The sequence below is a fragment of the Vombatus ursinus genome, unplaced genomic scaffold, assembly GCF_900497805.2.
Source record: "Vombatus ursinus unplaced genomic scaffold, bare-nosed wombat genome assembly UNPS02007284.1, whole genome shotgun sequence".
In the NCBI taxonomy this organism is placed as follows: Eukaryota; Metazoa; Chordata; class Mammalia; order Diprotodontia; family Vombatidae; genus Vombatus; species Vombatus ursinus.
This window is the reverse complement of record NW_020947062.1, coordinates 11,856,545-11,877,286: the sequence shown is the minus strand read 5'-3', so window position 1 is coordinate 11,877,286 and position 20,742 is coordinate 11,856,545. Positions and strand designations below refer to the sequence as shown.

Below are 20,742 nucleotides of genomic sequence, written 5' to 3'. Positions count from 1 at the left end.
TACTTCACTTGAAAAGACACTGTACTTATTTTCTTCATTGTTGATTATTTATTGAGCATCATCTGAATACATACTAGATCAGCTACTCTGCTCAACTTCAGAAAATGACATGAACATGTGGATCATAAAGAATATTTACTTAACAACACAGATACATCCCTAAATGCTAACCTCTAATACTGTGAATAGATTAATAAAAAATCTTTAGCTACTAATTCCAAAAGGCTTTAAAACCATCACATTTCTAAAAATTAGTTAAGGCTAATAAGTAAGCTAATGAATATTCAAGATATATTGACTGGAAAAACAAGTTGAAGTGAGAAGCATTTGAACAGTGGCTTCATATAACACAGGAAAAGGCAACTTTTTCTAAGTTTGGTTAATTAAAAACGTCCCCAAACTCCACAGCACTTACCTTCTTGTGAGTTTTGATGTTAATTTGCTAAAAAGATTAGAGGAGCCCCTACTTCTGGTTTGGGAAAGCGGAGCTGCCTCATGTGACAAGCTGGGTGATGCCGGTGGGCCATTGTAAGTTGCTGTTCGACGCTCCCGGGGCTGGCCATGAAAAGTGCTACGACTGACAGTTCCTCTTGGGAAGCGAATTCTATCAGGAGTAGTTGCACTGCTGATACTATGTGTTGAAGCAACTGGAGTTCTCTGATCAGGAACAGTGCTGCAAAAGTAGAAAATCATCACAATTTTGACTTCCTAGTCACAGCCTTAACTTTATGGCAAACAATTCAGGGATGTAAAATTACAATCACAATCAACTTTTTGTACAAAGAAAAGAACCAGTTATAAAAAAAAAATCCAGAACTGAGGAATATTTTACAAAAGAACTACGAAAAAAAAGTAGGCCAGAAGTGAAGAGGGAGTCAAGGGAACACTATAAAGAAACAAATCTTCAGGGTAATGTGGGAAAATCGTGCACACAGATTTTTCAGGGACAAGATTAATACAGGGAATTTCTGGGACAAAGAATGGCTAAACTAAAACTTCTTTCTGTTGCTTCCCCTCTCACAATGTGCCTACATGCAGAGAATCTTCCCAGTTAAAAATGATCTAACAGAAGAACACACAGGTGGAATTTAAAAATAAGCAACTGAAAAGTTTTTAAGCCCATAAAAAGTACCATTCCACATGCTAAAAGAACTGGGAAGGGAGAGAAGGAATTCCTTGTACCCAGACAACTATGCAGAAGGCACTGAAACACATACAGAGACTGAAATATATGAATGACACCATCAGACAGAGCGTAAAGAAAAATATGGTGAGAAAGGACATTTTATAGACAACTATAATAGACTTTAGGACTCTAAAATCCACAGCACACAACTAAAGCAGTGGGTACACATTAGTATCACAAGGATTCTGTGGGTTTTTTTCTTACATATCCTTGAAGTTATCTCCTTCACTGTCTATTGGAGGTAACATCATCTTGGGCTGCCCAGAGGCTGACATGGACATCGACTTCTGATGTCTCAGCCGAATACAGGTAGAAGATGTGGTACAAACTGAGGCAGGACTAGCTGCATAAGCGAACATTTCTGTCAGGCTGTGAGGGGGGGGTTTGGGTTTAGGCAGAGGCAGAAACAACAGTATGATGGACCAATAACAAAAAAAGCAACTACAGTTTAAAGCAAATACCTTCTTTCCCAAACCATTTCATTTCTGTCAAAGAAACAAAATTTTAATCATCAATTGCCATTGGGAAATGAGTGCACTTTGCTAATCCATAGTTCTAAAAAAATTAGATTTCCCCAAGATTATCAGCTTAAAAAGAAGACAGCCACTTCCACATTTCTAATGTTCACAGAAATGTGTTTATATTAAAAAACAAAACAAAACAAGAGATCTGAAGTTTTGTTATAAAGTCCATTTTAATAAGACATCACAACCCTGGTCTTCAAATAGACTTCAAATATATGCAAACATTAAAAAATGCCATTGTAAAATGGATTAGCAAATTATGGGTATGATGAATCTCCACTTAAACTTTCATTCTACTTGCATTAATATATCCTGTGTATACAAATAATATAGTATTGAACTAAACTTTGAAAGAATAGAAATTCTTTTTTCAACTGAACAAAATCAATAAATATTTATTAAATGCTTACTATATGCCAGGTACTGCTAGAGAAACAAAAAACAAAAATAAAATCAATCCCTTTTCTAAATGAACTTATATCTTATTAAGGAATGTGGTACTAAGCATAGCACAATTAAAATTGAGAAGGCAGAGAACAGTGAAAATCAGGAGGATCAGGGAAGGATTCATAAAGTGTTTATTATGTGCAAAGCACTGGAAATACACTTCAAACTTCCTGAGAGATTTGACATGAATCGCTGATTAAATGAAGAGGAGTCAGATCAAGCAAGCTAATTATACCCAATAAGGTTCACATCACAAATGACTCTTAAGATTGCCATGCTTCATTGGACAAAAATGGAACCACTAAAGAAAACAATTATCAATGTGATTTCTCAGCATAGGAATAACTCAGTAACGATACCCTAACCACTTCCTCTCCTGCAATGTTATCATTCTTACATTAAAGTCATCTTCTGATGCTTCCACATAATGAGGAAAAGGTCCTTATGAACTGAAAAGGTTCAAGAGTATTGGTTTGGTGTGGGCTGCCTGAGAATCAGGTTGGGTACAGGATGATGAAATCTTTAGCCACATTATCTTTCAACACAGAGGCTGTAGTAGATGTCACCTGAGGAATATTCACTGATGAAATTACAGACCTGAAATATTGAACTAATGGCAATAACATAACTACATTCAATTCCTGGGTCCTCTTTCTGTTTCTCCCTATACTCTTTTCTTGATAATCTTATCAGCTCTCCCAGAACTCATTTAACATCTCTATCTAGATGACTACCAAAGATCTACATAACCAGTCCTACTCTCTTCCCGCTGCATTCCAATTCAACATCACCAACTGCCTTCTGGATATTTTGAACTGAAAGTGGTCTAAGCACCTAAAACTCAACATGTCTAAAAGAGAATTCATTCTCTTTCTTCCTAAACTCTGCCCTTCCCCTACCCTCTTTACTGTCAGGGATACTACTATCCTTTTATTCACCCAGGTTTGTAACCTCAATATCATCCTTGAGTCTTCATTCTCACTCACTGAACACATCCATCTACCTGCTATATCTTATAATTTCTTTCTCCACATCACCTCTTATACGTCCCCTTCTTTCTATTCATATGACCACCATTTTAGTTCAGGTCCTCATCACATTTCTTATGTGTACTACTATAATAAATGGCCTTCTAACTATTCTCTTGGGCTGCAAGTTTCTCTAAATCATCTACCAGAGTTTCTTAAATTTTTCCACTCGAGACCCCTTCAGTGCTTCTTATACTGTGGGTTGTAACCCCAGGTCCAAAAATATATGTTTTTCTCCAAACCTTGAGTTGATTACCTATCAATATGAGGGTAGCAAGTGTTTCATCAGCAAGTCCTCTGGAGACATGATCAGTGCCTTGAGCACAGGTTTTAAATCTTTTAAAGTTATTTTTCTTTACAATGTTACTATCTTTGTGTAAACTGTACTGGTGCTGCTTACTTCAATCTGTATAAGTTCAAATTACTGAGGAATCTCTGAAATCCTCTCACTTCATTTATTATAGCACAATAATGTTCTAATGCATTCATATACCATAATTTGTTTAGTCATTTCTCCAATCATCTAACAGGCAATCTAAAGCATTCTTCAGATTCTAGTTCTTTGCTTTCTTTTCTTTTCTTCTCCCCTTTTGATTTCCTCTTTAGGATCAGAAAGTTTGTTTTTGCTTGTATTATTTCCTCCCTGGCATTATCATGACTCTTAAGCTAGTTCACCTACCCTTTTTCTAGCCCAAGACAACTTAGAAGGTGGGCAGAAAAGATCTGCCACACTAGGATGAGACTGGAATGCAGTCTAGCACAGGCCATGCCCCAGCAAACAAACAGCAAGCCTTGGAGGTGACTTAATCAGTGCTGGCTTCTGAAGCTCTCAGCCCACAGACGGTAAAGGGATCAGGGGATTACAGGGGCCGTTTTGCTGGCACTGGGGGCAGGGCTTTGTTGCACTACTCACACTCGAATTCAGGTTGCAGTCTCAGAGCAAAGGAGGAACACTAGCACATCAGTGGCTACAAGGGAGTAGAGGACTCTGGTCACAGTCCCAGAGTGGAAAAGAGTGCTGGTAGTTGCTCACAGAACACAGTATAGGCCAAGGGTAGTAAACACACTTCTCCTTATATCATACCACCTTGGAAGAACTAAACACTTACAGATACCCAGAACTAGCTCTGAAAACAGCTGCACAAAAAACTTGAAGCTTGGAACAATGACCCCTCTATATCAGGAGCAGAGTCCAAGTTAAAAGTCAAGAAATAAGCTGGAAATATGAGCAAACAACAAAAAAAGATCCTGACTATAGAAAGCTACTATGGTGACAGTAAAGATCAAAAGACAAACTCAGAAGAAAACAAAGTCAAAACCGCTACATGCAAGCCTTAAAGAAAAATGTGACTTGGCCTCAAATCCAAAAAAGAATTCCTGAAAGAGCTCAAAAAGGACTATGAAAATCAAGGAAAAACTGATAAAAGAAACGACAGTGATGCAAGAAAATCATAAAAAAAGAGTCAACAGCTTGGTAAAGGAGGCACACACAAACACACACACACACACACGCACGCACAAAATAGTGAAGAAAATAATACCTTAAAAAAGAGAATAGGGGGCAGCTAGGTGGTGCAGTAGATAAAGCACCAACTCTATCCACCTCCTGGAATCAGGAGGACCTGAGTTTAAATCTGGCCTCAGACACATAACACGCACCAGCCGCGTGACTCTGGGCAAGTCACTTAACCCCAACTGCCTCAAAAGAGAGAGAGAGAGACTACTTTAAAAAGCAGAATTGGCCAAATGGAAAAAGATGTACAAAAATTCACTGGAGAAAAAAACTTCTTAAAAAGTAGAATTGGTTAAGTGGAAAAGAAGGTACAAAAGCTCCCTGAAGAAAATAATTCCTTAAAATTAGAATTGGGAAAGCAAAAGCTAATGACTCCATTAGACATCAAGAAACAATAAAACAAAATCAAAAGAATGAAAAAAAAAATACAAGGAAATGTGAAATATTTCACTGGAAAAACAGCTGACCTAGAAAATAGATCCAGGAGAGATAACTTAAGAATTACTGGACTACCTGAATGCCACGGTCAAAAAAAAGAGACTGGACATCATCTTTCAAGAAATTATCAAGGAAAACCACGCTGACATCCTGCAACCAGAGGGTAGAATGAAAATTGAAAGAATCCATTGATCACCTCCCCCCCAAAAAAATCTCAAAATGAAAACTCTCTAGTAGTACATCAACTGACTGACAAAGATGTTACATTCAGAGTATTTACAGTTAAAGTAATTCTTAGAGATGGTCTAAAAACTGAGTAACTCTTACTGTTCTTTCTCTTTGGCTGCCACCCAATAACAAGGAAGCAAAAGGAAGCCGGACTGAAGGCCATTTTGTATTTGTTTGTTTCTTATATTAGTTGCCATGGTAGCTAATCTACTAGTGATAAGCCCTTTTTAATTTGGGTTGGTCCACAGACAGCTTTCGTCTATTTTTTTTCCAGCTTGGTAGTACCTGCAATTTGTGCTCTTATAGCACAGCATACAAACACTCAATGTAACCTCCATGCCATGATCAAACATAGATGCAGGACTTTTGTGAAGTCTCACTCCACATATAAATGCCCCAAAGATCAGAATTCTTGGTAGAAAACTACAGTTGCTACAAATTTTGTAAATCCAAAATGTCAATTAGAATTCTCTATGCTATTTGACTAATAGATATCATACATCTATTTTTACAAGCAATCAAGAAAATATACATTGCGGGGCAGGCAGGTGGCGCGGTGGATAGAGCACCAGACCTGAAGTCAGGAGGATCTGAGTTCAAATCTGACCTCAGACCAAACACTTGACGCTTACTAGCTCTGTGACCTTGGGCAAGACACTTAATCCCAATTGCCTAAAAAAAAAAAAAAAAAAAAAAATTGCTCCTTCATAATTATGGCTTTGGGTGATATTTTTAAAAAGCCTAATTTTCTTAACCCACATATAATAAGATAATGTAAGAACCATCAGACTACCTGAAAGCCACATCTAATAAGAGCCTGGACATAATATGAAATCATGAAAGAAAACTGTTCATCTCTATTAGAACTACAGGGCAAAGTAAAAATAAAAGCTATTAATCACCTTCTGGAACCTGAAAATGAAAACTCTGAGGAATGCCTCAGGAATATGTACTGACTAGTCTTGCAGACTATTATAGCAGCAACTTCTTAGAGGACTTAAAGTTAAAAGTTTTATTTGATTAATGATGACAGTCTTATGGGTAAATCTAGAGAGATAGATAAAATACCTTAAACGGCAAATAGGATCTAGATTACCTCCAACATTATAATAACTAAGGTGAGAAGTAGTAACAAGGCAAAATCCAGATGATGGAGTTAGAGTCAGCATTTTTGCCCCATTCACTCAACATACCTCAACAGTTCAGAAAATGCATGTATAAAATTCTTTTCAGAAATGGCAAGAAAAAATGAGAGTGAGTGATTTTTTTCAACCCAGGAAAGTTTAAGAAAATAGAGGTCTGCAGACATTGTGGTGGGAGTTGCCTAAGAGCGCAGTGTAGTGGAAGCAAAGACAAGGGCTGATGGGGAACATTCTAGTTCTATCACCCATTACCCAGTTCTGGGTCACAGTTCCAGGACAGAGAGTAGTATTCATGAGGAAGAGAGGTCCTACTTTTGGAAAAAATTCCAAAAACTTAGTTGTGTGGCTCTGAGCTGAAGATGAGAGGGGCCAACCAGAAGTGGCCAAATGGTAAAAAAAAAGTAAAAAACAAAACAAAACAAAAACTAAAATTAAAAAAAAAAAAAAAGAAACAAAAAAAAAAACTTACTGAAGAAAATAACTCCTTAAAAATTAGAATTGGCCAAATGGAAACTAATGATTCTGTAAGACATCAAGAAATAATTAAACAAAGTGAAAAGCTTAAAAAAATAGAAGAAAATGTGACCTATCTCCTAAGAAAAACAACTGGCATGTAAAATAGATTGAGGAGGGGTAATTTAATAATCATTTGACTAGCTGAAAAGTCACGGACAGAAAAAGAGCCTGGACATCATATTTCAAGAAATTATAAAGGAAAACTGCCCAGATATCTTAGAAGCAGAGGACAAAGTAGAAATTCCAAAAGGAAACTCCAAAGAATCTTGTAGCCAAAATCCAAAGCTCCCAGGTCAAGGAAAAATACTGGAAGCAGTCAGAAAAAATTAAAAACCTGAGAAGCAACGATCAGGATTACATGAGATTTAGCAGCTATCACCATAAAGGCATAGAGGCCTTGGAATATGATATTCCAGAAAGCAAAGGATCTAGGATTACAGCCAAAAATAATCTACCTAGCAAAACTGAGTATAATGTTACAAGGGGAAAAAAAAATTTAATGAAATAGACGACTTTCCAACATTCCTGATGAAAAGACCAGAGCTGAAAAGAAAATGTGACCCTCACACACAGCACTTGAGAGAAGTATAAAAAGGTAAACGAGAGACAATTCATAAGGGACTAAACAAGGTTAAAAGGTTTACATTCTTATATAGGGAGAGGATACATGTAATTTCTAAGACATTTTTAATCACTAGGGCTCTTAAAGAGAGCCACTCTCCAAATGATATTGGAAGATTTTTTGTCACGATAGTAATAATGACAATAAAGAACAAACAAAACTTTTGGCTGTCTCACTAGCATTACCCTAATGTACTATTTTGATAATCTCACTGTGGTGTAAAGATGTCCCTAACTTCCTGAAAGACATTACAGGGAAGTATAAGCTTTTGCAAATTTTATCAGCTAGAAAAACTTTCAATATTGCCCCATCAATAGCTTGTGTCTGTAGTCTAAGGGACAACCTAGAGAAAGGATTATTATTACAAAACTGGCCACCAGATGATGAATTTTTCAGTCACAGAAACTCATGAAGGCTGTCTACTAAAGTTTGGAGGGATTGCAATCTGTGTTCGGAAACAGCGTACGTGCTATACAAATGAAATGGCATCTTTTGAAATACTGGTGTGAGTTTCTAGTAATTAGAGATGTAGCAAAGAGTCAGGGACACACAAAAATAAATAATAGCTGTATTTATAAGAGATTTTAAGTATATAAGATGCTCTATATGCATTATCTCATTTGACCAGTCCAACAATCCTGGCAACAAGATTAGCTTCTGAAAATTTGACGAATGTGTTGGACATATTATTACTTCACATACTATAGTACTACAGGTACATTTTTACTTCCACATTAATTCAACTAGTGTGAGATTTGGGGATCAGAGCCTGACAGGAAGCTGATTAAAAGAGGATGATGATAAAACAGTTGTTTTAAGGACAGAAGAGGAAGGGTATTAGATTAAGACTTCAGTTACTAAGAAGTTTATTGAATCTAGGAAAAAATGTCAAGTTTTTGAAATAAAACAAAAACAACAAATATGATTAATTAATCCCAGTAAAGAAGAACAAGCAGCACACTTGTAGTTAAATGTAAGAATTAGATATAACTGAAGAGAATTCAAGTAACAAAAAAGACAAAGACACAGTATACCTGATAGCAATCAGCTAGAGGTATGCTGTCATAAGATACATTTCATTTATCAACAAAAGGGTATCTACATATTCTAGGTCATTTACTTGGCATTTCACAAATAAATATTTCATTTTTATTTAGACTTTTATGATTTCAATTTTGGTGCTTTTCCAAAAAGGATCTAAATGAGTACGTGGCATGCTGGAAAGTATATACTCATCTCCTAATATACTTGGAGACTCTCTCCTAAATTGCTCTTTACATTAGTTCCTATTCTCACCCTTCTCAAGAATAATTAATTTGTTTAATCTGTGTCCCTTTACCATCCATATTCACTCAGTTTGCATATCACCTTATAAATTTCTAGTAATTAGAGATGTAGCAAAGAGTCAGGGACACTTTTTAAAAAAAATCTGAAAGTTATTTTAACTGTGGGCATTAGTCACTTCAAGAAAGGATCAACATCTTAAGGGCAGGAATCTCTTTCTCCAAGATATTTGCAAAGAAGTCAGAATAAAAAAGTGCCCAATAGATGTTTATTCCCATTAATTTAAAATCCTCAAAATCCCTTAAGAATTCAAAAAGAATTGTTCAGATTTCAAAGATGAAATCATTTCAGTATATAATTTGAATATATATCAAAATACTTGTATGTGGACTGAAGATGTTCTCCAGTCATTCTCAATTACCCTCTAGAACAAATTCAGTTTTGACCTTTGACTTCAAAGCTTTCTGGATTATTATCCTCACATTACCTATAAGATCACAGCTCCCACTCCATCTTAATTCTCCAAAATGACCTAACAATCTACTTTTTATAACTTAAGACCTTAACTATGAAAGGAATTTACAAACTCTGGAGTTTCTGTGATTAAGTACAGTGAGACTAGGAGCCACTTGTTTTTTACTTATCACAATGAGGAAAGAAAAATACACAACACACAATACGATTTATGCAAAAAAACGATGAGACATTCACACTTCCTTGCTAAAAGTGTAAGTTTCATACCTGTTTTCTTTGCCATTCTGAATCACTGAATGTCTATCTGCAGTAGTCCTTTCACTACAAACATAAGTATTTCGTCGTGTCATCCCACCAGATGTTGAATTATTCTAAAAGTAAGAACAGTATTTATTTTCTTACAAAGAAAAGCTCAATTTATTAATGCAGAATTTATTTCTTCTGTTGTTCACTACAATATGATGCCCTCAACAGCACATTCCAAATGCTACAGACCTATCTTTCTCAGAGTTAACTGCTCAGCAGACAATGTACAACAGAAGAATAAATGAAAACCTGTTCATAAAAATCAGGGCTACTCTGAATCTTTAAAGAAAATCTTAGGAAAAGAAAATTTAAAGAAAAAAGATATTAAAAGTAAAGCCAAAAAGAACTTTGAAACATGAATAACAAACTTATAATTAAATATATTTAACGATAATGTAAAATCAACTATTTCTTAAATAACTGAGAACCACAGATTAGAGGGAAAATTTGAGATCACACAGTCCAATTTCTTCATTTTACACATCAGGAAACTGAGACCCAGAGAGGGATCACAAAATACTTTAGAAGAGTATTACTAATTTCTTTTATTGAACAATATTTGTCCATTATTACTATCCTGCTTAAAAGTGCTCTCAGTAATTTACACATGTAACTCCAAAATCATCCCAGGTAACACAATGTAATATAACCTGTAAAACTCACAATCATCAATGAACACTCTTGAATTATTGAAAAAAGGAGGAAAACATCTTATCTGGTGCTATGCATACTTAAGCAGGAAGGTATTGAATAAAACTTTCTAATGATTGAAAGACGAATAGGTGAAATAAAAAGAATGCTCAATTTTATCTCTCTACAAAGAATTACATATGGAGAGTCAACTCTGTCATGGAAGCATTTTCAAGAGAACTGGAGAGTATGAAAGAAGGCAGCCAGTAAGGATAACCAGGGCAGTTTTCTTTAAGTCACTGCTTCTCTCTAAGATTTACTTTCCATATCCATAAAATGGGGAATTGGATTAGTTATTTTCTAAGGACCTTTCCAACTATAACAGTCAATGAAAATTCTTAAACTTTTGTGATTACTAATAAAATTAAATGGATTATTGGCATAATAAGCTAGAAGTGTAAGGAGATGGAAGCAAAAGTTTAAAAAACTGGGTAAAGCTCAGAATAAACTTGAAGAACCAGTATGACTTCAGGAAATCAACTAACTTGCTAGGCTTTATTCCCAGCAGGAATAAAAACACTGCCTAAAAACTAAAAATAAGAGATACTCTATGTTCCTTTCCTTAATATTTATCTTACCAGGCTTTTTGGAGCCATACTAGTCTGCTACAGAAACAGTACTACATGGTTATATATTATTGTTTAAACATTTCAGTAGTGTCTGACTTTTTGCAACTCCATTTATGATTTTTCTTGGCCAAGATACTGGGGTAGATTGCAATTTCCTTCTCCAGCTCATTTTACAGATGAGGTAACCGAGGCAAACAGGGTTAAGTGACTTGCCCAGGTTCACACAGTTACTACGTACAATAAGTATCTGAGGCCAGATTTGAATTCAGGAAGATGAGTCTTCCTGACTTCCTATCCACCTCGTCACCTAGCTGCCTCCAGGGTTACAGAGTAAACCCTTTTTGACAGCTTAGTAATGTTATAGGTTCTTAATGTCTCTGAGTCTCACTTTCAGATGATGCATTTGGTCTAGATAATCCCAAAAGGACCCTTCCAGTTCTAAATCTAGAAACCTATGCACCTAGGAAATCAATCCACAAAGGCAAAGTGATTTGCCAAAGGTTACACAAAAAGTAGTAGAAATAGGATTGGAACCCAGGGCCTATGATCGCAAATCCACCCTTCTTTCCTCTATGCTACTACGCTGCCTCTGTAACAACTAAAGGGTAATTGTTGCTATACTAGATGAACAAAAATCTTAATGTTCTAAACAGGTATTTAAACTCTCCTTACCAAAGAACAAAATAAAGCACCACTTTGAACAAATGTTACTTACGCTAGGAATGGTGGCACTTTTCTTCCGTTCAGGAATATCTGCCTTATTTGGATTATTTGCATTACCCAGCATGGGACTAGCTGGTGCTAATCCCTTTCCTCCAACAGCACTACTGCTGGATTTCCTTGGCTGAATTCCTTCCTCCTTGAGGTCGTTATCTGTAGTGCTGGTCTGACTCCTTTTGGGATATGCCACAACTGGAGGAATGGATGGTCCAGCTAAAATACGGAAATTTTGTTTCAAATCAGAATATATTTTTCTACTATTGACTTTCTGAAAATAAAGTACTTAACAAGCAGGGCAACAAAGTGCTATTTCAAAGGAAAAAAAAAAGAAGATAATGCAGTAAAATCCTCTACGAAGTTCCCCCTGATACAAATTGTTAGGTGGCATCTACTTGTCCATAATTTTCAATTTCCTTTGAAAGATCTCACAATTAAGCTTTTGGTAGCTGTCCTTTGGAAAACATCTTGGGAGGATGTTACTGTAGTCATAACAAATCAACTATGCTAATGATGCACACAAAATCATGCAGAAGCAAGGGGTTCACCTTGGAAATCTGACTGAATTACACCCTTTTTTGTACAAGACAGGCTTTCACCTTTTGGAACAGAATAGTATTACACAATTACAAAACATTTCCTTTAAGCTGTCTCAAATTTACCTTGAATTTAACTATGTAATGCAATGAAATTGTAGTTTACCAAGGCAGTAAAAGGCATAGAAGGAGCCAGTGCCCATTTAAGCAGTAAAAGAGAATCCAAAATTCAAACAATTTGGAAAAGGAATCATTCCAATTTTATGGAGGTGAAAAATAAAAATGTATGACCATACTTCAAAAGGCAGCATGATGTAGTAGACTTGGGTGAACTAGGTTCATATCCTGGCTCTGAAACTTAATAGTTCTGTGGCTATGTCTAGTTATTCTAACTCTAAGGTTCAGATTCCTTATCTATAAAAATAGGGATAATACAGGAGAATAGAGATAACACCCCTTTTACATGGCTGCTTTAAGAAAAGTACTTTGTAAATCTTAGAGCACTATATAAATTTATAATATTCTTTATTTAGTGTGAGGACTATTTAGATTTTGTAGCTAAAAGAAAAAGAACATAGCTCTCATCTCTAGAAAATTCTAAATCAAGAATATTTGAGTTGAACTAAGTGAATAAAAGGTTTTGTTGGGAAAGCATGATTAAGTTTGGTGGTTTCAAAACAGAAAAAAACCTAGGAAAATACTGCTAAACTTAAAGTACTGGTGACATTGTCCTTGGCTCAAAACGTTAAGTCATTTCTTTTCCATATCCAAAGAGGCCTAACGTCACCTTAAACATCTAACTTTCAGGTAATTATTAATTTGTTTCAAAATCATGACATTTTTCATTTGGTAAAAAGATAGCCAGATCTGGCTTCACTTAAGATTATAAATGGCAAAGATAAATACTCAAAGTAATGCAAAATTTAGAAGCTTGGAGTACACTGTAAAGTTCAGGTGGCAATCAACCAACAAAAGTTTATATGTATCACCACCTTTTATGAGTGTTATCTGTGATAATTTTAGCCACTGAATTATATCCATCAGGAATATTTAACTAGGTTTCAGCATAAACTAATGTTTTAAGGAATGAGAATTTTCATTTCATACAAACTAAATTTCTAAATTTTTTTTTTTTAAAGAAACTGGTATATGCAAGTTAGCATGATTTAGGATAGGGTCGAGAAAAATGAGAAATAAAAAATCTGCTCTGACATTTGTCTATAAGCACTCACTTACTTAGGCATTAGGCTAGATGTTAATTTTAAAGTTTAACTTTGTGCCAAACAAACTGTAATGCCTATGTTGGTTTTTTTTGTTTTTAAACTCACTTGGCTAACCAACTTTGGAATGGACTCCACCAAGTCCCCAGGAACTTCACAGCAGGAAAGTTAACATCCTGTGAGATGGCATCAGCCTGGTACTTCCACCTTATCAAGGCCCTTCCTATCCTGTGCCCTTCTGACTGGAAGGCTGGAGGGTGCTCCATCCCCTTTTCAGTTCCTTTTGTTTGTCGTCGTCTCCTTTTTTGATTGTAAGTTCGTTGTGGGCAAGGATTGTTTTTCTTTTTCATATATGTATCCCTAATACTTAGCACAGTGCTTGGCACATAGCTGGTGCTTAACAAATGTTTACTGACTAGCTTATCCTTTCCACCCTACGAACCAGAAACACCAGCACTCCTAAAGGTCTACCCTCCTTTCTCAGCTTATGAATCTCTCTGTGCTCCGGGAAGCAACCATACAGTGAAGCTGACTAAATTTGGTTAATTTCCTATTAGGTTTGTTTTAAAATGTTCTTATGTAATATTCCAAAAGCTTCGTAAAGGAAGTATATTATTATAAAATCATACAATAAAAATACAGATTAAGAAACCTCATCAAGATGAGACGAGAGAATGATATAGTGGGAAGAACACTGGACTATCAATCATGAGCATGGTTCAGGTTCTGGGTTTGCCATCAAAGTCACTGTTGATCTTGGGAAGATCACTTCACTACCTCACTATTTTTTCGTTTGAAAAGTGAAGAGGTTATGTCAGAAGATCTTCTAAGACCGTTTTAAGTTCTAATTCAATTTAACAAACGTTTACTCAATGCCTACTAAGATGCAAGGAACTGGGCTAGATGCTAGAGATACAAATGTCTATATAATACACACCATGCTCTTGAGATGCTTACAATTTGATGGGAGGAAAAATACAAATACATGAGTAACTATGATGTCACAAAGAGTGTAGTGAGTACAAAGGAGAGGTAAAAGTGCTATAAAAATCTGGGGGAGGGAGAGATCACTTTCTTCTGAGAGGCAGGTTCCGTTAGTTTTATGAAGGAGGTAGAATTTTGAGGGAGTCAATGAAGGAAGAGATAGACTCCAAAAGATTAGGAAGTAGGAGACAAGACCATTCTTGTAACAGAATAACCAAACCAGAAAGAGAAGAGAGATTCAACACAAGAATGGAACACAGACAGTCTTATATGGCTAGAAGTATATAAAATATGTGAAGGGGGAATGGTGAAAAGGTATGTGGCTCATAAGTTTTACTTTAGTTTGTAAATAATTTGGAACCAATGATATTCCATGATGAGGGATAGGGGGAAGTGAGGTAAGAGAGAAGACACAAAATTCAGACTCACTCCATGATTCTGGCAAAGGTTTAAGTACAAGACCAGGGAGAAAATGTCCAAATCCTTATAAACATTTTTCATGTCGTTATAAGGTGATGAGTGATATTTTTATTAAATTTAGTCAAGGAAATTGTATACACATTATCGTTTTGTTTTGTTTTTTTGAGGGGGGAAGGGAGAAGGGAGATACTTTTAAGTCCTGAGATACCCATATGATGTTTTTTTCAGTATCATTAAAAGCATCAATTAATTGCTTCTTTCCTCATAGGGCAATGTTAGACACTATAAAAATCAACTTAAATATATCTGGTCCCTTCCTTTCAGGAACTAAGACTTTGAAAACACTGACAAAGATAGGCACATAAAGACAGCAATCTATATGAGGGTAAAATATTAAACAAAAATACTTCTATCAAATACAGTCTTCTGAACTCCAGTCCTGGATAATCAAGAGTTGATGAGACATTTCAAACTGGATGTCCTGAACGCACGTCAAATTCAGTGAGTCCAAAACAGAAAACATCTTTCTCTCAAAATCCACTTCTCTAATGAACTTCTCCTTTTCTGTTAAAATCTTTTTGGTCAGCCAGATTTACCTGTGAGGCATACTCAAACCTTCATTTTCCCTAACTGAACATATCCAAACAATTGCCAATCTCTCTGGCATCTATCTTCGTCTTTACACCGACACAGCCACCACTTTAATTCAGGCCTTCATTACTTCTCAGCTGTATATGTATATAAGTCTATGTCTATAAGTCTGAAGTGATATCCACATACACACATGTATAAATAGAATTATGAAGTCATATAATATTAATAAAATAGCTGTTTTAATAAAGCTATAATACAGTCTCTATCTCTAAAGATATTTCTCTTTCCAAACCACCCTCCACATAGCTGTCAACGTAATATCCCTAAAACACAGATCTGATCATGGTATTTCTCTGTTCACCAATACCAGCAACTCTATATTACCTCTAGGACCAAATACAAACCTCTCCAGTATTTAAAGAACATCACAATCTGACTCTAACCTACCTTTCTAGGTTTATTATATATTACTTCTATTTACATACACTTTAGTTTAGCCAAAGTGATCTTGCTGTTTTTCACATAAAATATTTCATCTCCTCTCTCGATACCTCTTGACTTAGGAGCCTTAATTTCTTTCAAAGCCCAACTAAAATGCAACCTCTTTTATGAGGCCGGTTCCGGATCACCTGTTTTCCCACAAAATTAACCTCCTTTCATTTTCATTATGCTTATATATGCATTATGTATTTGCTATCATTCATAAGCTTCTTGAACTCAGAAGCACAGTGCCTTGTATACAGTAGCTGCTTGAAAAATGCTGGCTGACTTATGTTTTGAAAACAGATGCCTCAGAAAGGAGGTGGTTTTTGGAATAGTTATACACTAAACCAGGGAGAAGCAGCCATACATTTGACCTCTCAATACTCTAGGGAGATTTCCTATATGGTTAAGTCTACATAGCTTAAGCAGAACAACCAACCAGAGATACAAATAGCTGAGTAATTCAGAAACTGAACCCAGTTACTCTGGCTGTAAGCATTATATAGAACTTCTACTCACATACTTTGAATATCTTTAATTTCATCAGCTGTAGGTATTTTGTCTACTGATAGAGATTGCAGTCCCTCCATAAATTAGCAGACAAGAGTTCCTGATTGCTGAGGCTGAAAAATATTAGGATGGGTGTCTAACCCTATGATAACATGCCTCACAACTTGCCTAGGTTGATCCTCAGATAGCAGGTACAATGATTGCTGCTGTGCCCAAACTTAAGACACTTCATTTTAGTGGAACCTACCAGAGCATCAGCTGCACTGGGATAGCCTTTGAGAATCCAGAGTTCATATCTCTCCATACCACATCAGGATGTTAGCAGAACACATAAGAACTCACAAAAAAAAAAGAAAAAGGCACCTGGGCTAGGTAGTGAGGTAAAGACTCTGCATCACTTTATAGGGCCACTGGTCATAATCAGTCTTCCTATTTAAAAGGAAAAACAAAGAATATTCTTCGCTATTATCACTCACCATGATCACTGTATCGTCTTTGCTTCTGGCTTGAAGAAATGCTTCTTTGGACTTTGTGGTGAGGAGATTGTCCCGTGCTATTATTAAGATCACTGCTTGGTCTAACCTTAGCAAGTGAGAGATTGCTGCTGGAACTTGAATCACTAGCATCCAACTAGGAAAAAATTGAAAAAGGACAACATACATACAAATACAAACGATTTATTAAAATACAAACTCGAACCTCACATAATAGAGCTATTTTAGAGAGATGTTTAAATTATAGCTGAAAATTCAAGAAACATATTCTTGTTGGTCATTCAAAGGTAAAGAAAGAGAGAAGTGCAATATACTTTTCTAAAATACACTGCAAAGGGCAGAAAACAAATACATTTGTTAAATATACATTATCCTCATAATCGGCTGGTATATGAAATTGTGTTTAAATACTAATCATAGATATGTTATCTGTGACAATGTCCAATGTACCCTGAAAAAGACAGTAGCTAATAAAAAAGGACTAACAGTCATGGGACTTGAATTTTTGACTATTACATGTAAAAAAAAATTAAAATTACAAAAGGCATCTTTAGCTTTCCTTTCTGAAATTACTCTTACCTCTGATGATTTTCTGCCCAACAACAAATATGTGGCTGTGATTTCATCATATTTCATTTTACTAAGAGATTCTTGAATTTCTTCCTGTGAGTAACCCATTCCCACCATAATATCTAAAAGAAGGGTATAAGAAAGTTTATATGACAAAACATTTTGTTTCAGGATAAAATGTTCCTCTGACTTAAAAAGACTATACCTTTTCTTAAAATGAATGCATATTTAACCAATTATTCTAGTTACTTGCTGCTAGTGCAGTTCATATATGTTCCTAAATGTCAGTGACATACAATATATCTATAAGCATATAATATAAACACACACACATATATAAAAAAGCATATATTTAGATACTCATTCTGGCATTGCACCCCCCCCCCCCCCCCACCTAACCCACACAAGATTACCTATTCTTTTCTGGTCTGAGATGTCTAGCTCTGGTTCTACAAATGGTTTAAGTTCATCTTCCTCATGCCCTGCATTGATCCACCTGTCCTTCATGATTTGCTACAAAAAAGTGAACTATTAATTAGCATTCATAAGAAGAGTAAAAAAACAAAAACAAAATCACAATAACACTTCAACTACTCCACTATGTATAAGGTCTCTGAATTTTAAAGGTTATCTTCAGATTTTCATTACATAAAACTCGAGAGGGAAATGCTTTACACTTTCTTAGTGTATCATTCTCTCAAAAGACAAGTATTAGCTTCTGTGAAGGGATATCCAAAACCAGATGGTTTGACCAAGAATCTTATCTACAACATATGTTACAAGTGATGATCGAGATTCTGCTTTAAGTCATCCAGTCAGGTAAAAACCACCACCTCCTAAGGCAGCCCATTTTACCTTCAAATGACTTTAATGATTGGCTCTCTAACTACCTCTGGAGTTAAGCAGAACAAGTCTAACACTTCTTAATATGACAGCCTTTCCAATACCCAAAGAAAGCTATCATATTCCCTTTATCTCTTCTACTCCAAGATAAACACCTCTAATTTCTTTCATTGGTTCCTATATGGATTATCTTAAGTTCCTTTACCATCTTGGTTATGCTCTAGCTTATCAATGTTTTCTTTAAAACATGGTGTCCAGAAAAATGAACACAATGTACCAGATACAGTGTTACCCAGGGCTGAGTAAAGTGGGACTATTTCCAAGTAGGACATTATACTTCTCTTAAAACAGCCTAAGACTGGGTTTAGTTTGGGCTGTTTTTTTGGGGGTGATGGTTTTTTCCTCCTTTGCTTTTTTTCCCCCTTCTCATATAATAGGGCAGACTCCCACTGAGTTTGTAGTCCACTAAACGCCCCCAGATAGTTTTCAAGTGAACTGCTGATTAACTATGTATTCCCTATATCTTGTATTTGGTAAAGTTGGTATTTTTTTCAACCCAAGTATAAGACAGTATTTATTTCTATTAAAATTTAGCTTACTATATTTGGTTTGATGTTCAAGCCTAGTGAGATTTTTTTTTCCTGATTCTGACTCAGTATCTGGGTTGGGTAGTTTATCTGGTTGTCAATTTTAAAGAGCATGGTATCTACACATTTATCTAAGTCATTGATAAAAATATTAGATAGCACAAATCCAAGAAAAACATCGCTGGGATAATCTCCTGGAGATTGCTTTTATAGAGTGGACACTGAACCAGTAATGAATAATCTTTAGATCTAACCAGTTTATAATCCACCTAAACTGTACTACTGTCTAGCCCATATTTATCCAATTTGCCCATAAGAAAAGCATGAAAGATTCTATTATTATTATTTTTTTTAAACAAAAATCTAGGTAAATTTAGAGACAGTACTTCTTTGGTTCTACTATCCCAGCAAAAAAGGAAATGAAATTAGCTTGGCATAACCTGTTTTTGCTGAAGTCATGCAGCTCTTTGTGATATACTACTTCCTTTCTTTCTACTACTCCGTTAATATTTCTAGAATATTACAAAGAATTGAAGTCAAGCTCACTAGTCTATAATTTGCTGGTTCAACTCTTCCCTTTTTGGAAGATCAGAATAACATTTGTTTTTCTCTGGTCCTCTTAAATGCTTCAAATTGAAAGTCTTCAGAAATAAAATACTTTGGACAAGGTAAGCAAAACTCTAAAAATATTTGAAAGAATGTTCAAAGTTTCCTATGTTTTTCACATTGGCAATTACCTCTAGTGTGCCTCTTTTGGTTGGATTTAGCACCAGGAAACGTTTAAGGAGATTTTCACAATCCGTGGACATGTAGAAAGGGATTCTGTATTTCCCTCTTAATACTCTCTCTCTCAGTTCCTTTAGGGAGGTCAGATTAGAAGAGTGACAAATCAATGATAGGTTAAAAGGACAATATACCAACACAGTGATACAATTTTACAACTATTTAGCCTACATAATTTTTTTTTATTATTTTGGTGGTATTGGATAATACTACCAATTTTGGTGAAATTTAATAAGAATGAAATTACTTTTCATACCTTTAGGTTTTGCCCATCAAAAGGAAGAGAGCCACTCACAAGAGTGTAAAGAATAACACCTAGACTCCAAACATCCACTTCAGGTCCATCGTATTTTTTGCCCTGGAAGAGTTCTGGAGCTGCGTATGGGGGACTGCCACAAAATGTGTCCAGTTTATTTCCAACAGTAAATTCGTTACTAAAACCAAAGTCCGCTATTTTAATGTTCATATCTGCATCTAGCAATAGATTTTCAGCCTAGAAGTAAAACATTAGGAAAAATGAGTCTTACTAAATAAACAGCACAATTACTAATAAATGATTTAGAACTAGGTATTAACTTAGAATACAGCTTTTTACTAATGATCTGCAAGTCAACAACATTTATTAAATGCCTACTAGGTGCAAGGCACTGTGACAAATACTGAAGATACAAAGAAAAGCCAACAAATTGCCTCAACTCTCAAGGAGTTCAGTGTCTAAATGGGAAGACAATATACAAACAACTAAGTACACACAACCTATGTTGTTTCAGTTGTATCCAACTCTTTGGGATTTTCTTGGTAAAGATACTGCAGTATTTTGCCATTTCTGATCCCTCCCTTGTTTTTCAGATGAGGAAACTGAGGCAAACGGATTAAGTGACTTGTCCAAGGTCACACAGCTAGATCTGAGGACAGATCTGAATTTAAGTCTTCCTGACTCCAGGCCTACTGTTCTATCCACTGAGCCACCTAGCTGCCTATAAAACAGCTACAGATAAACTACAGACAGGATAAATTGGAGATAACTTCAGAGG

The 20,742-nt window shown here is 35.6% G+C and overlaps 1 protein-coding gene across 5 annotated transcripts in view; it reads right to left on the bottom strand.

Annotated features, from left to right (window-relative positions):
* The window catches only part of MARK3 (microtubule affinity regulating kinase 3), a 124,607-nt gene that overhangs the window by 7,609 nt on the left and 96,256 nt on the right, over positions 1 to 20,742 (bottom strand). For all 5 annotated transcript variants that reach the window (XM_027849025.1, XM_027849021.1, XM_027849023.1 and 2 more), the window contains exons 8-15: positions 19,965 to 20,201; positions 19,663 to 19,782; positions 17,909 to 18,008; positions 17,505 to 17,617; positions 16,908 to 17,061; positions 11,683 to 11,900; positions 9,670 to 9,773; positions 416 to 673 (exon numbers count right to left, since the gene is read on the bottom strand). In XM_027849025.1, the coding sequence (XP_027704826.1) occupies positions 416 to 673; positions 9,670 to 9,773; positions 11,683 to 11,900; positions 16,908 to 17,061; positions 17,505 to 17,617; positions 17,909 to 18,008; positions 19,663 to 19,782; positions 19,965 to 20,201 (1,304 nt within the window). The remainder of the gene's footprint in view (positions 1 to 415; positions 674 to 9,669; positions 9,774 to 11,682; positions 11,901 to 16,907; positions 17,062 to 17,504; positions 17,618 to 17,908; positions 18,009 to 19,662; positions 19,783 to 19,964; positions 20,202 to 20,742) is intronic.